The sequence below is a fragment of the Lolium rigidum genome, chromosome 7, assembly GCF_022539505.1.
Source record: "Lolium rigidum isolate FL_2022 chromosome 7, APGP_CSIRO_Lrig_0.1, whole genome shotgun sequence".
Taxonomy (NCBI): Eukaryota; Viridiplantae; Streptophyta; class Magnoliopsida; order Poales; family Poaceae; genus Lolium; species Lolium rigidum.
In genome coordinates this window covers 283,711,470-283,727,303 of record NC_061514.1, presented here as the reverse complement: position 1 = coordinate 283,727,303, position 15,834 = coordinate 283,711,470, and the positions used below count along the sequence as shown (strand labels likewise).

General features: G+C 48.9%; 1 protein-coding gene across 1 annotated transcript; it reads left to right on the top strand.

Annotated features, from left to right (window-relative positions):
• Positions 1-4,691: 4,691 nt before the first annotated feature.
• Positions 4,692-12,759, top strand: LOC124676394 (probable protein phosphatase 2C 65; the record flags this gene model as incomplete). Its single annotated transcript, XM_047212465.1, has 5 exons — positions 4,692-5,492; positions 11,670-11,801; positions 11,892-12,217; positions 12,292-12,347; positions 12,424-12,759. Coding segments are annotated over 3 exons (1,248 nt in total), but the record flags the coding sequence as incomplete, so codon positions are not given.
• Positions 12,760-15,834: the final 3,075 nt, after the last annotated feature.

Sequence of the window (15,834 nt, the reverse complement as noted above, 5' to 3'; positions counted from 1 at the left end):
CACCAGTTGTCTACATCAGTCTGATACTTGAGGGTATAGAAGCATCGACGATAATTTAGCCATGAACCTCATGTCCCTTATAGTCGTGCCCCGGTGGACGTTTTTCTAGGAGAGACATAGACAGTCAACCCCGCAAGATAATTGACAATTGACAAAGCACTTGATGAGGTTGCATGGTAGTTTGGACCAAGTTGCCGATGGTGCACACTGCATAGTAAAACAAACAGTGCAGCTCGATTGGATTTAAGGGCTCTAGATTTACTCCTCTTCAGATTTATCTCACCAAAAGTGTCCCCATCAAATCAAAGAATGGACAAAAATAATAAATAATAGTGGTTGTGACTCAGATTTTTCACAACTCAAATGGAGCGCACCTACGAACCGAGTCCGTGGATTGTCCTAGCTAAATAAATTGACAAGCACAGTAGCCAGAATCGTGGAATGATTGACTTGTCAACACAACCACACATGGATAAATTTCAAACATAATTCTGGCCTCCATAGTGTATATATTATAAAATCCGTATATTGTTTATTACAAATTCCTAAAGTATGCTACATTTGGTAATTATGATACTGCAACAGTCTCTCTTTAATTGCTATGTGAAATTATTTTTGTCGCCACCATGGATTGCATGATACCACATCTCGGCGAAAGCAAGGTGAGGCTAGGCTTTCGTGCTAGAGGCCTGGAGGGAGTAGCTCGCTGTCAAGGACGGCCGGAGCACATGATAGCAAGGTAAGAACGGTAGAGCTTGTGTCTCATCATCGTGGATAGAGATTGTACCTAGCAGCGCGAAGTTGAGATAGGCTTGTCCCCTTCTTCTGCGTTGGCTTGGTAGCTCGGCTTCTCGCCCTTTTGTGCGCCATCGAGTACCGACCACCCAGGAGAATTGCATGTCTAACCCTTTTGGTACATCTTAAACTATGGGGTACTGCGAGAGCAAGAACCTGTTATGTAGGAAAAGATAATAGACGAGGCAGACTTCGAAAACCTCTAATGTAGCCCGGGCTATATGTAGCTCGGTTTTGTTTTTCTTTTTTCAAATTTTAATTTTTTGATTTTAAAGTTTCAGAAAATTTTGAAAAAAATATGTAGACATAGAGAATTTTGAAATCCATCGGTGAGTAAATTTAAAGATTGAAAGACATCACGTTTTTGCCTCAGCAAAATTAATAAAATCTCACAAAATTACAAAATCTAGATTTTAGTGTACTATTTCTCACTATTCACCAATGCTGAAATCAAGATTTATTATTTTTTCTGAGCCTAAAGTACAACATATTTCAATCTAAAAAATTACATACTTGAAGATTACAATATTATCTACATCACAGTATTTTTTCGAATTTTTTTAACATGTTTGAAATGAAATTGTAGCCCGAGCTACAAAAGTGCATTCTCAGGCAGACTTTCTTTAGCGAAACGTGTGGGACAGATAGGACATTTTCTAGAACGCTCATTTACCATTCAACGGTACATGTTGTCGTTTCCAAGTTTCTAGTGAAGAAGATTTATGATACTTTCTCAGTCGAGGATTCAGTGCTTCGTTCATCAGGAGGCTGACGTGCGCCTCCCTACACAAACAAGCGAGCGTGCGGGTCGTGGGCGTGCGTGCGGTACTATAGACGATCGGAACTTCACGAGATATCCTCTTAGCTAGCCAGCTGAAATTTTTCGGACGTTTAGGGGTTGCCGACTTATAACTGGGTTTGGAAAATGCGCAGGGAGTGTTCAAAGAATAATTAATACAAAAACCAAGAAGAGAAATGAACGCATGTGTGTAGGAATCTTTGATGTGATTTTTCTTCTGGTCTGGTTCGATGTATTGGAGGCTAGCGCATGGCGCTTCTCACAGAACGGACAATTCTCTTTGTGGTTTTCTGCCCATCGTTCGAGTAGCTATCAGAGTAACATACGTCGGGATCCGGTCGTAGAAGACAAGATCAGCAAGGACGGCCTCCAAAGCGAACCGAGCTTGCACGAGAACTGCGTCTCTACGAAACGGTGTCATCACCAACTCGATCGGCCACACGTACGACAAACCAAGACAAACGGTGACATGGTATGTATTAGCAAATCAACTGGGTACCGATAAGCTGATGATCCAATCGAATAGTCTTAAATGATTGAGATATTGAAAGATGGAGGGTTTACGGCGATAGCAACGGGACCAATTGATAAAGGTGTATTTAAGCCATGTATTTCGCAAAATGAGAATTATGCTCCCATCGGTACGGGAAATCTACGCGCATCGGTATGCACATCAGACCTGTTAAGATTCATGCACTAGCCACTTGAACCAAAAGTCCGAACTTATGGAAAGGGCTAGGCAATCTACTTATACACGTCGACACCCCCTCTCACGTGTGACGGGAAGATGAGAAGACAAGTCAACACGTGTAGAGAGGCAAAGAGGCAAAGAGGCAGTGGGAGGCCGGATACACACGGCAGGAGGGTGCGGGGATTTTTCAGAATAAATTGTGAAAGCCAGGATTTGAACTCGAGACTTGGGGCTCTGATACCATGTTAAGCTTCATGCACTAGCCACTTGAACCAAAAGTCCGAACTTATGGAAAGGGCTAGGCAATCTACTTATACACGTCAACAAGACCAACCCTCTCCTTCTTTTTTCTCCTCTTGATTCAACTGATACTCTAGAGGTTACGAAATAGTACACCCGAACTATCACTAAGATATTTGTCCAACTCTATGCTTTAGAGATCTCGGTCATGATATTTAAGGCTACCAAAAGAATATATAAGAACACACTACATACACAAAAATGCATAGGTATACATTATTATATTTTTATGCAACCGTGTAAAGAAGTTCAAGGAAAGCTTTATTACAACATACAATTTCAAAACATCGCTGTATCGTTAACTATGACAACAAAGAACAAAATTATACTAACATATGATATAAATTAAAAACAAGCATAAAATTTTATTATAAAATAAATTAATAGAAAAGGTTTGAACCAACCTACCAGCGATGTAGGTGTCAACACTTTGACAATCCATACAAAACAAACGGAAAAACTCGATTAAAGATGTCAATATTTGTTGTCAAAATCTCCTTAAGATGCAAATACATAAGATTTTATAGAAAATGATGTTCTTCATACGCGGAACAACCATCCTCGCCGTAGGGGCGTCAAAACTTGATGTCCTCTAGGAGTCGAGGGATCTTGGGTAAACACGCTACAAGAGGGGTTGTAGAAGGTCGAACATTTGTTATAACGATGTAGAATTGATCCACACGGCAATAGAGGTATTTTGGACGATACACTCAATAAGTTGTATCGGTAATTCAGACTAACTTTTCATTGTGGCCGCCACCGGCTTGACAAGTCTTGACAAGTCCTAGCCCTGATTTAGTTTGCACAAAAGAAGAGCAAAGTGATTTGAGTGTAATGTACATAACTCCATCCACCCGCCGGTACCTAAAATGTACATAACCAACAAAAAATGAATGTTGACGATAGATACCTTGCTATAGTTGTTTTGTAAAATAAGACATAAGTGGCATATGTACAACCTCCATGCTTTATCCCCATTATTTAACACGATGGACTTCAATTCGTTTCTAGTTTTCCCACTATCATCCTGATCCATCTCACATTCGTCCCATCATCTTCCTCGTACCCTCTTCCTTGATACCAATGCCATCTTTTTATTGTTGGAACTTCCTTTCCCCTTCCCTAAGATGCCTTGTCGATGCCGCCTAGTGCCAACCATCATCGCTCGATCTCGGCACCCCAATCTGACCAACCCACTAAACTGAGATTGTCAATACCATGTGTCCAACCAGCAGTGAGTTTCTTCCTTCGCTCCTTTTGTCCTTTACCCCCCCCCCCAAGTCATCATTTTGATGGAACATGCATTCACTAATGATGACATGTGAACTCTCCCGTGGCTTACAATTTCAGAAGAGAAAACCCACCCATTTGTCTTGTCGGATCTCGGATGGTGCTACATGTAGTAACATTCATGAGCCCAACTTCTCCCTAGCCCCTAGCCTTCGGCAATGACGACAATACATAGGGCGGCGGAAGCGGTGGGAATGGCAGTGGAAAGCCCCTCCTTCAATTGTTTGCCCATCTATCTGATCTCGTAGCTTTGATCCTCGCTACCTCCGGATTCGGCCTTTCTGCGTTCGGATTCGGCGAAGTGGTACCATGAGCACGCATAACCATGGTGATTTGATAACAATTGTTTATCTTTCTCACTGAAAATAGCTAACCGGAAATATATAAATATTTTGCTCATGCTCAACTACTCCTAACAAGTAACAAGTGAGTCATGGCAAATTCCACAGGTGACACCAACATTCAACATCACGAGCACTTTCCTCCATTGTGAAGTTCGGAGTAGGGTCACTAGCAGCGCAGGGCTCCACGCAGCAAAACCCCAAACAATTCCGCACTTTTCCTATGTGCCTTGCGCCTCCCCACACACTCCCGTGGTCGCCTGCAGTTGCGTTTGAATCATTCAATTCTCCTCATCCTCCTCCTTCCCCTCCCCTTCCAATTTCCCCAGAGCATCACGCACCCAGAGTCCCAAACCCTAGACGCCTCCCTCGGTTCATGGGGTGCGCGCACGGTAAGTGCTGCCTGCCGCGGGGCGGCGCCGGCGGGCAGGGACGACGAGCAGCGGGAGGCGGCCTTCCCGGCGCGCGGGGCGGCGCCACCCTGGGCCGCGCCGCGGTGCCGGGAGCGGACCTGGTGCTGGAGTACGCCACGCTCACGGTGGACGGGCTCTACCCGGACTCCCCGGGCCGCGAGTCGCAGGACGCCCACCTCGTCGCCACGCGCTTCGCGGGGGACCCCGACCTCCACCTCTTCGCGGTCTTCGACGGCCACGGCGCCTCCGGGACCGCCTGCGCCGCCTTCGCCCGGGACGCCCTCCCGCGCCTCCTCCTCGCCTCCTCCTCCTCCTCCCTCGCGGCGGACCCGGCCGCGGCGTTCCGGGACGCGATGGCGGGGGTCAACGCGGAGATGCACGCGGCGGCGGGCGTGGACGACTCCATGAGCGGCACCACGGCCGTGGCGGCGCTCGTGGCGGGCGGCGCGCTGCACGTGGCCAACGTGGGCGACTCGCGCGCCGTCGCCGGGGTCTGGCGCGAGGGCCGCGTCGCCTGCGAGGACCTCTCGTGGGACCAGACCCCGTTCCGCGCCGACGAGCGCGCGCGCGTCAGGGCCTGCGGCGCGAGGGTCATGTCCGTCGAGCAGGTGGAGGGCGCGCGCGACCCGGACGCCGAGGGCTGGCGAGCCGACGAGGGCGACCCGCCCCGCGTCTGGGCGCGCGACGGGCTCTACCCCGGCACCGCCTTCACGCGCAGCCTCGGCGACCTCGCCGCCGAGGGCGTTGGGGTTATCGCCGACCCGGAGGTCAAGAGTGTCCAGATCTCCCCCTCACACCTCTTCTTCGTTGTTGCGAGCGATGGCGTGTTTGAGTTCCTCTCCAGCCAGGAAGTCGTTGACATGGTAATGATTTGGTTCCCTCTCCTCTCTAATTTCGTTGTTGTGTTTGCTGACATGATCCATTTGGAAGTTACTATTTCATCCACTGCCTGTAAACCTTCTAGTGTGGGAACGGAAGTAGTAAACTAGTAATTAGCTCGTGCATTTTTTGCTTGAATGACTTCCGATAACGACACCAATTACACATATTTATTGATTTGTCTGATTGAGCTAGAGCCTTGATGTAAACTTTTGGATCTGATTTGTCTGATCGAGCTAGAGCCTTGATGTGAACTTTTGGATTTGGAGAGTACTTATCTTATGGAACGGATGGAATAGCTAGTAATAGTGAACCAACTGGCTTACCATGAATACCAATTCCATCAGTAGCACACATCAACATCTAGCTTATCATGCTTAGTAGTCGCAGCTAATATTGGACTCGAAGCCGCTTTATTCTTTTCTCTTTGCTCACACTATAAAACTAGCTGCAGGGTTCTTGGCTTCCTCAGTTTGCCAGACATGTGCTGATATTGGTTTACTCTGCCGAGCGAAAGGATTAAATCGTTCACCTTGTAAGTATGAAATCTCTGATGAGATTCTGATTAACTCCTTAGGGCGAATAGTGGGGCATGAGATGTTAAGCAGTAAACCTGTGTAGTTATGGAAGATAAGCATAATAGTAGAAGTTTTAGGGGAGTGTGCAATGGATGTTCCAATAGATTAGCCCATGATGCATCATTGGATACCTAAAACCTTCACGTATGAGAATGTTGACATTTTGCAGAGTGCGAAATAATTTCAGTCTTTTATAGACTATTGTGGAGTCTTATTGCTATGTAAGGTGATCAGCTTGGTATTGAGATGTTAGGAATAAGATGGAGTTCGGTGGGCACTAACAATTAAAAATTACTTGTGGGATCAACTTTTACATGCGGGAAACAAATGCAAATGGTCCTGGATATCACGGCGATTTACACAAAAATAACCCAAAAGTGGAAGAAAAGCACAGACTGACCCTCCGGCGAAACTATTTCACCAATCTAACCCTTTTGTGTGGCGCCCCTCCCACGGGCGCCACACATGCCCATGTGGCTCCCTCCTGCCGGCGCCCCGACCCAGCTCGACGTGGCGCCATCGACGCCGAGCCGGTGCGCCCATCCGACGTGGCAGGCATGTGTGGCGCCCTCCCAACGGCGCCACACATGCACTTGTAATCCTCAAAACATACCGTGAGACAATTCCTGCGGGACTTAGCCGTTTTGCGAGGCTCGATGTGTGGCGCCGATGACACGGGCGCCACACTAGCTCGTGTGGCGCCGATGCCACGGGCGCCACACATAGAGCCTCGCGAAACGGCTAAGTCCCGGAGGATTTGTCCCACGGATGTTTTGGACCCAATGGTTCATATAAGTTGGCATGTGTGGCGCCGATGCCACGGGCGCCACACTAGCACTTGTGGCGCCGGCGGGAAGGGCGCCACACATGGACTTGTGTTGAAAACATGAAAAATCCTACCAAACTCCAACAGATTACGAGTACAATATTGGACACAACAAGTAGAAATTTCATGACATACACATATAACACTTCATAGGTCACATTGTAGCACGTAGATTCAAACAACAAGTAGCATTACGGACCATGGTTCGAAATGACATAGGGTTCACAAATCGATACTTATGAAGATATAGTTCACAACAACACGGAGCACATCCTAGTGTCGTCCTCGACGTGTCGTCCTCACGGGCTGCTTCCGGACGGCCATCCTCTTCGTCCGCTGCCTTGGCCGCTCCTCGCTGCTGCTCCTGCTGCTGCTGCTCGCTCTGCTTGCTCCTCCTCCTCCTCCTCCTCCTCCTCCTCCTCCTCCTCCGAAGAGAACGGCTCGTCGTTCCTCATCCTCGACATAGCCGATCTCCGCGGCGGCCCGTCATCCTCCTCAGTGACAACCTTCTTTCCTCGGTTGACATAATCTTCCGGAGTGTACCGGTTTGGAGCCTTGCCCCTTGGCTTCAACTGGTAAGCTGACCGTTGCTTGGAGGTACGCTTCGGAAGTACGCCTTGACTCGAATTAGGTCGTCCTCGGGAGGAATCTGCACAAACATGAACACATGAGATTACAAAAGTTGAAATTAGTAAGAACATGTTTCACGAAGCAACAAAATAGTCCATACATGTTCTTCGAAGAGGAGGATGTAGGGATTTCGCCTTCGCGGCAACCTAGCAAGTTCGCTAACCGCCGCATCTTTCGTGCGGTGTTCGCGTCATGGAACTCACGGTTACAAAGCCACCGGAACATAATTGCGTACATTCAAAGTTGGTGATCATACCTTAACGAAATTCCGCAACGGTCCGACGGGCTTTTCATCCGTGTGGCTCGCTCCCACACAACCTCGCACTCCTCGATCTGTTTTACGGATCTCCTCCCGCTGTGACAAACATAGCATACACAATTTAAGCGAGCACATGGCAATCTAGATGATGTACTAGTTAGTGAGAGAATCCATTACCACGAAGTTCAGCTCGGAAGCAATAGAAGTCGATCTCCCTCTGCGAGCAAAAGTGTCGTGTCTGGCTTTGCCCAACCTCATCGAATCGGATGGGGTCGTCCAAGATCTCTTCACGATACGCGCGCTTCACTAACTCGATACGCGTGTTCGATGGAACCACTCGAGGTAGTTGTTGAAAGCGGTGAAGTCGTGAGGCACAATCGCTCGGGGCCGACATTGCGTGCCGCTTCCAAGCGGTGTTGGAACGCTCGTGATGTGGCCGCTATGATGGATCGGCCAATTTGTGATCTTCCTCTGCCGCTGCCTATCAAGCCTGCAAGAATCAACAAGTTAGTTTGTACCTCTTCTATCAAGAATCTTCCATCGCATGATTCCGAAGTTTACACGTGAAGCGCCTTGTCCGTGTCTTGCCACATTGGTGGGCACTCCGATACAGCCCAAAGCTGTCTCATCACTCTTTGCGGTCGGTGGTGTTCAACAAGCCACATGCATATGAGTGGGCAGCGCATACGCCGAACTGCGCCTCCTCCGTGCACTTGGGGTTTAGGTCGGTCATCGCCGCGCCAATACGGTAGTAGCTACCATATGGCTCCCATTCCACTGTCGGCATACAATTATTTAGTAGATGCCGGTAGAATCAATCAAAACTAGGATTGCAACTCCGCAGTGATCGGTTACACTGCTCGGCGGTAAGAGTGTCCAACTCCGCGAGTGTCTTGCCTCGTACATGATCATTGGATCGCTCGTCATCTCCGAGACATTGTCCCAAAGGTATGCCCAAGTGGGCTCCCGATCGGAAAGTGAGGGAAATGAGGCCATGGCGTCTCGTTGAGTACCACGGGACGCCCAAGCGATAGGCGGTCCCGGCTCCATACGGAAAGTAGGAGCATGCATCCACCAATACCGCCGCTACCCGTCTTGCTCCCGATCCTGCGACAAGCTTCGTCCAGCTGCATACATAAGATATTTGGTTACTACTTTGTGTAGCGCACTACTATAGGAAAATAGTACATAGAACAAATCATCACTGCCGGTAGAGGTAGGCAAGTGCCGCTGTTCCCCAACTCCACCGGGCGTCCAACACCGTAAGCGCCTTCGACCAACACCAATGGGCCGGCTTACCCCCACCTGTCGGGAAAGAGAGTCACGGAAATCATGTACCATAAGTACACGCGGGCGTACGTCCTCCGAGTGTCCTCGTCGGCCTCTATGGGGCATTCCGCAAAGTTAGTTACGATCCAAGTGAAAGACGCGCCGGCGGGAACTCTCTCCTTTGGATTTTCCGGCGGCGGAGGAGCCACCGCCAATAAGGTCCTCCATCCGTCCGCGCCACCCATCGGAAGCTGTGTTCATACACGGTGGCTCGCCACTGAATAGGTAGTCCAAGGATCATGGAAACATCCTCGGAGAGTAGGGGCCATCTCTCCGGCCCTCAAGTGGAAGGTGTGAGTCTCCGGCCTCCACCGGTCGACAAGGGCGGTGAGTGCCGAGGGGTTCATGTGTGGCCCCCACGGCTTACAAGGGATATGAACGGCATAAGACCGGTAGGCCGGATGAACTCCGTGTACCTCTCGTCATAAGGTATATCCGAGTGTGCCATGGTAACGAATCTTCAAAGGGTGAAGATCCGTTCCCCTCTCCGTCATATGAACAGCCCGGTGCTCCATGTCGTACTCTTCATCCAGAAGCCACACCATCCTACATGTATGAGCAACACATACAACATATTATGAGCCATTCATACCAAATATGAGCAACACATACATGAGAATATATCCAAATAAGCCATCACACATACATTCCTAACAAATATGAGTTATTCCATCAAGAATACATGAGAATATATCTAACTTTCGAATCACATATACATCACACATACATGAGAGTTCATATCCAAATACATCACACATATGAATTTCGTAAGACATACCATTCCTAGGCACATAATAGACATATGTAAGACAATAGAATGCATTTGCTAAGCTCCAATTTTGCCTTTCACCACATACATACATAAGGATTTCAACACATACATGTAAAATTTCATTCAACACATCTAGGGTTCCTACATATCTAGGGTTCCTACATATCTAGGGTTCCTACACATACACATTCAACACATACATAGCCATTTCAAATCTAGTTTCCATGTCTAGGGTTCATGTGCAAATCTAGCAAGATCTATGAAATTAGTGGATGAATGTGAGGGATTCGAAGGGAATACCTTGAGGAATGGAGGAGGAAGGACTTGGCCGGCCGGATCCGACGATTGCTTGGTCGATTTGGTGGGGGCGAAGGGGACTCGGGGGCGGCGGCGGTTTCTGGGAGGAACGAGAGAAGAGAAGAAACCGGCTGCGTCGGGCTGGGCGCGGCGCGGGCGCCACACTTAAGTGGATGTGTGGCGCCGTGGCATCGGCGCCACACATGCTAGTGTGGCGCCCGTGGCGTCGGCGCCACACATCGAGCCTCGCAAAACGGCTAAGTCCCGGACGTTCGGAGCCTCCGGATGTTTTCGACCGAAAACATGATATAAGTTGGCATGTGTGGCGCCGTTGGGAGGGCGCCACACATGCTGCCACGTCGGACGGGCGCACCGGCTCGGCGGCGAGGGGCCACGTCGGCTGGGTGTGTGGCGCCGGCGGGAGGGGAGCCACATGGGCATGTGTGGCGCCCGTGGGAGGGGCGCCACACAAAAGGGTTAGATTGGTGAAATAGTTTCGCCGGAGGGTCAGTCTGTGCTTTTCTTCCACTTTTGGGTTATTTTTGTGTAAATCGCCGGATATCACATTTTACTCCATTCTTGTGTACTAGAAAGCTGCTTGTTCAAAAAGCTGAACGTATAGGTTGGTGTAATGATTATGAAATGGTCAGGAATTTGAGGTTGATTGATGTTGCCATTATGAAAGCTATCACTCTGAATAAAGTTCTGCATAAGTGGAGGTACCTTTATTGAGTAATAGATGAATAGTGGACTAGCATCTTAGCTGTAATTGTGAATTGACTAATCCAAAGTGTGACCAGTAAAAGGAGGGATACAATAGGTAAATGGCAGTGCGAACATGATAAAATGAACTTGGGGAGCATGATGTATTATACTATTCCCTCCCATCCATATTGGTTGTTGTAACTTTGTACTGAATCAGCGACAACTAATATGGAACGGAGGGAGTACTTTCTTGAGTGCTGCCCATGGAAAGAAAGATACTGGCCATTTTATTGGTCTTGGAACTGATAGCTCACTTCAGAATTGACTGCTGATTTTTGAATGACTAGTGATGGGCTTGCATGTTTTCAATTCTCCTCTGATTAACATGGTCTAGAGTTCTTAATCTGATGGTCCCCTTGTAAACCCCCTCTTTTCCTTTCCACCACTAACCATGACAGTGCACCTTAGGAAACCAGGCTGGTAACAGCCTTATGTTCTCCCAAGTTCTTCCATGCACATGATTCCCTCCTTGCCCCTGTGAGCATCTCCATGAAATGCATCCACGTGCGAGTTTACCAATTTTATAGTGGTCAAAATATCATGGTTATATTTTACATAGTGGTCTTTGTGACGTGGTATGCACCATTTGAAGTGTTTTGGTAACAACATCATGTTACAGTGTGTTCGGTTTTGCTTGCTAGGTATGACTATGGTGTTCTCTGACTCCATGTTAGTAATACTAAACATTCTTCTGGATTTGTACAGGTGGCTATGCATCCAGATCCTCGAGATGCTTGCTCAGCAATTGCTGCTGAGTCATACAAACTATGGCTAGAGCATGAAAACAGGACAGACGATATAACAATAATCATTGTGCATATCAGGGATGCTCAAAATGTAAGTGCACAATCGTTCCACTTTGTAGGCGTAACACCACAATTATTAGTTGCTTTCAGAAATTCATTTTTCTTTCCAAAATTTACTCAGTCAGGTCCTGCAGGGAGCGAGAAAGCGAACTGCAGCAGCACCGGAGCACCAATAGCACTGCACGCAGTACAGTCAGGGTTACCTGTATTTGTACCGTCAGAAGCAAATCACCTGAACGGAATTGCTGCTACACCCTCTTCTAGCTCTCCCACAGAACGACGCCTCTCCTGTGTTGCTCCTTCGCCTACACACCCTCTACTCGAAGAGGGTAAAGCATCAGAAGCTTCCAGGTCAATGCAAGTTGAGTGGCATTCAAAGGAAGGTGGTAACGAGCTAGAGCAACCGTTGCAGCTGCAGCGGCCACTCTCCTGCTGACCTTGCATGAGGTAATATCGCTAGTCTTCTGGCTGAATAGAGTAAATGCAAACAAGCTCATATCAGTTAACTCATTTCTTTGTAGTCCTTTAGCTTATATCTCAAAACAGAAGCTGCAGCACACTCTGGTTGCCATTTTCGGTAAGGTAGCCCTACTCTACTTTCATTGGTAGAATATCTAGAGCAATTCGTTTACAAAGATTGTTGACTTCTACAGGGGCTGACTTCCTGAATGGTGATGTTCTGGAGCTGTCGCAAATCTCAGCGATGTTGCTCGCTTTTTTCTTAGAGCACTTGCTGTGACAATTCCAAGGTTCTGGCCCAAACAGGGCCGTTTAACTAGGGGTGGATGGCGTTGAGATGCTGTACTGGAACGCCGCCAAGTGTTTATCTGCAGTGTAATCTCTTGATAATTTCTCTTTGTTAATTATGGCATCATTTGAAAGCTGATACTTGCCGTACTATAGTATGTAGTGCAGTGCTGATGCCACAACGAATACTTACGCTTCTTTCAAAGCAGAGGGGGTCTATAAATATCAGTGGTTAATTTACATGTCGCTCGCTTGCTTTGTTCCTTGCTTAACATTTTTACGAAAAGTTAGGGGTTACGCGTGTTTTTTGGGCCACACAGGCGCACCCAATAAGTAGCCATTAGCCGGCCATATTTGGAGTCTAATACAATCGCCGGCAATCGCTGTCAGCCCTTTCGCTTAGGGTGCTGAACGGACGCAGATTATATATTTAGATTTTTTTTTGACGCAGATTATATATTTAGATTTTTTTGAACACTTATATATATTTAGATTATGCTGTAACCATTATGTTCGGGTTCATATCATGTTTGACATTTGTGAGTAGTTCCCCATATAGGATGATCTCACTACTAGGAATTAGCTTATGGCCGCACTTCTTACGCTGATGAGTCTGATTTGAAGATACTGGCGGTAAGGCCTTCCAGGATCGCCTTACCTTACCGCCGGCGAGCTTACACTGAAGGCGCCGGGTCTACCTATATTATGACCGGTGAAGAGAGGAAGAAGGCACCGACGATGTGTTGGGCCGCGAGGCCATCGATGGGCCTCGCATTACCGTTGGCGAGTCGTGCACAAAGGCGCCGGGGGTAAGGTGAGGCACGGTGGGCCACCCGGGCTGGACTTACCTTCGACGTCCAGGTGTAAGTTTCGCCGGGGATAAATTGGTTACCACTAGCGTCTTCGTTGACTGGTGGTAACCTGGGGCTTCATACAAATTCGACCAGCTACCTACCACCATCCTCACACACTCATATGACATGGAAAATCAACCCAAGCACTTGGTAGCTCATTCCTCCACCCATTTATCTATTTCAACCAATCAAATTTGATATATTTGAGTAAATCATGCAGTAGCTAGCCCCTCTAGCTAGATTTGCAAAATCTAGATCTAGATCTATCTCCTCCCCACCACCTTTCCCACTTCTCTCTATTTCTAGATCTCTAGATCTCTCGAGCATAAGGTCGACGTGTGGCGCCTCTTCGGTGCTTTTGGACTGTCGCGTCAACTAATAGGTATATAACTAATTCGTGGAATGTTTATTAGTTGGCAAAAAGGGTTATGTCACTTGTGATGGCAAAAGGCGGTTCCATATGCATTGTTTAACATTTGTTGATGTGCAGGAACATTGAGTTGCCAATGTTTTGCCGGAATGTTGATTAACTTCCGTTCCGGTGAATTTTTGGAACTCCGGCATGACAATATTTAGCAAAGTTCATGCCGAATTTTGACCGTGCAAATCGAGACGGCGGTCTAATCAATTATCTTGTCGTGTAGGCGATGATGGTCATCGAGATGAAGGAAAGTGTCATGGATAGATACGTGGAACGCGCGACGGCCGACATGTATCGAAATAAGCGGAAGGATATAATGTGTCCTTGTCGAAGATGCAAGCTAGGGTCATTGTTCGACCCCTTTTTCAGGCATAGTGAATCAACACCTGCTTAGGTGTAGTTTCATGGAGGGGCATAGTCAGTGGATGAGTGATGATGGAGATGATGATAACGAAGGTGACGATGATGACCATGACGAGGAAGAGGATGCCCCATATGACAATGAAAACGAGCAGGAAGAGGATGTCGCACACGTTGATGGTGATCAAGAAGGCTGGGAAGAACATGCGGACAATGAGGACATGAGTAGAAATACCCCGCTAATCGCGGCCGTGCAGGACCGTCATGTTCAAAAACTTCTTCTCAACAACACATCGACCGACCCCAAATTCGCTGGTAGACGGAAGTTTAAGCTGGATCAACTGGAGGTAGACTCGAGAACTCCGTTGTACGACGCAGCTCGCGGGACGGAGGAGAGCCGTTTGAGAGTAGCTCAATGAGCTGTACTCAGCAATGCGGCCATGGACCGGATCTTGAGGACTTCCCCTGCGACACGAGGGGGTCGTGTCTCCGGAGCGGATGCACTAGAGGGTGTTGCTGATCGACTGCTGCGAGGCTCGGGGTGCCTGTCTTTGTCGTGTCGATGTTCTATCTTAGGCGTTTATTCAGCCGTAGCGATTGTAAGAGCATCTCCAGTCGCGTCCCCCAAACCGTCCCCCAAAGGGATTTGGGGCGCGCCGGACAAAAAAACGTTCCCAGCCGCGCGCCCCAAAGCCCTTTTTTGTCCGGCGCGCCCCGATACGGTGTCCGGCGTCCCGAGCCCGTCCCCGTCCCACAGGGGACGCACCGGGCACGCCGGACACAACGAAATGAGAGGCGAGGAGGCGCGGGGCCGACCCGTCAGCGGCTCGGACGCTCAACCGCCACATACGTAGCGACGGTGCCGTTGACGGGAAGCGGAACCGTCGCATTGGCAACCGCGTCGACGACGCGCCAACCCCGCCGGAATGGAGCGCCGACTCCTCGGAAGAGCAACCGCTGCTCTCTTCGACTTCTGCGCCGCCGTTCATCCGCGCTCAATAAGACCCGTACGTACGCCGTCATTCATCCAAGCCTCCATCCGACACCTCCGGCGACGATGAGCTACATCTCCCAGCTCTCGTCCGACACCTCCGAGCGAGGAAAGCCTGCCGGCTGGCGCCATTGGTGGGACAAAGCCAGGACGCCGAGCAGCGGCGGACGATTCCCCGCCGCCGGTTGACAGCGAGGAGGAATGGCTGGGCTGGGAGGAGGAGGAAGAAGAGAGCGAGGCCGCGGCGGCGGCGGTGGCCCGTGCGAGGCGAAGGCGGCCAAGGCGAAGGCTTCCAAGGCGAAGGCCGCCAAGGCGAAGGCCGCCAAGGCCAAGGCCGCCAAGGCCAAGGCCAAGGCCAAGGCGCAGCCGACGAGCACCGGCGACGACGACGCGTCGAGCGCCGACACCGCCTCTTCGGAAGAGGTGATGAGCAGGAAGCGCCGCCGCGATGACGACGACGAGGCGGGGCCATCAGCGAAGAAGTAGATAGTTTATATGTATTTAATTATATTTTTTCGACGTTTTATATATAATTTGTTTATGTTCAACCGATTTGAATATTATTAAATAGTTTCTTTCTAGCCAAAAAAAGTACTTTTAATGTTTGGGGGCGGCGTTTGGGGGACGCGGCTGGGGAGCGACGTCCCCCAAACGCGGCATGAACAAAACACGTCCCCCAAACGCTCGATCC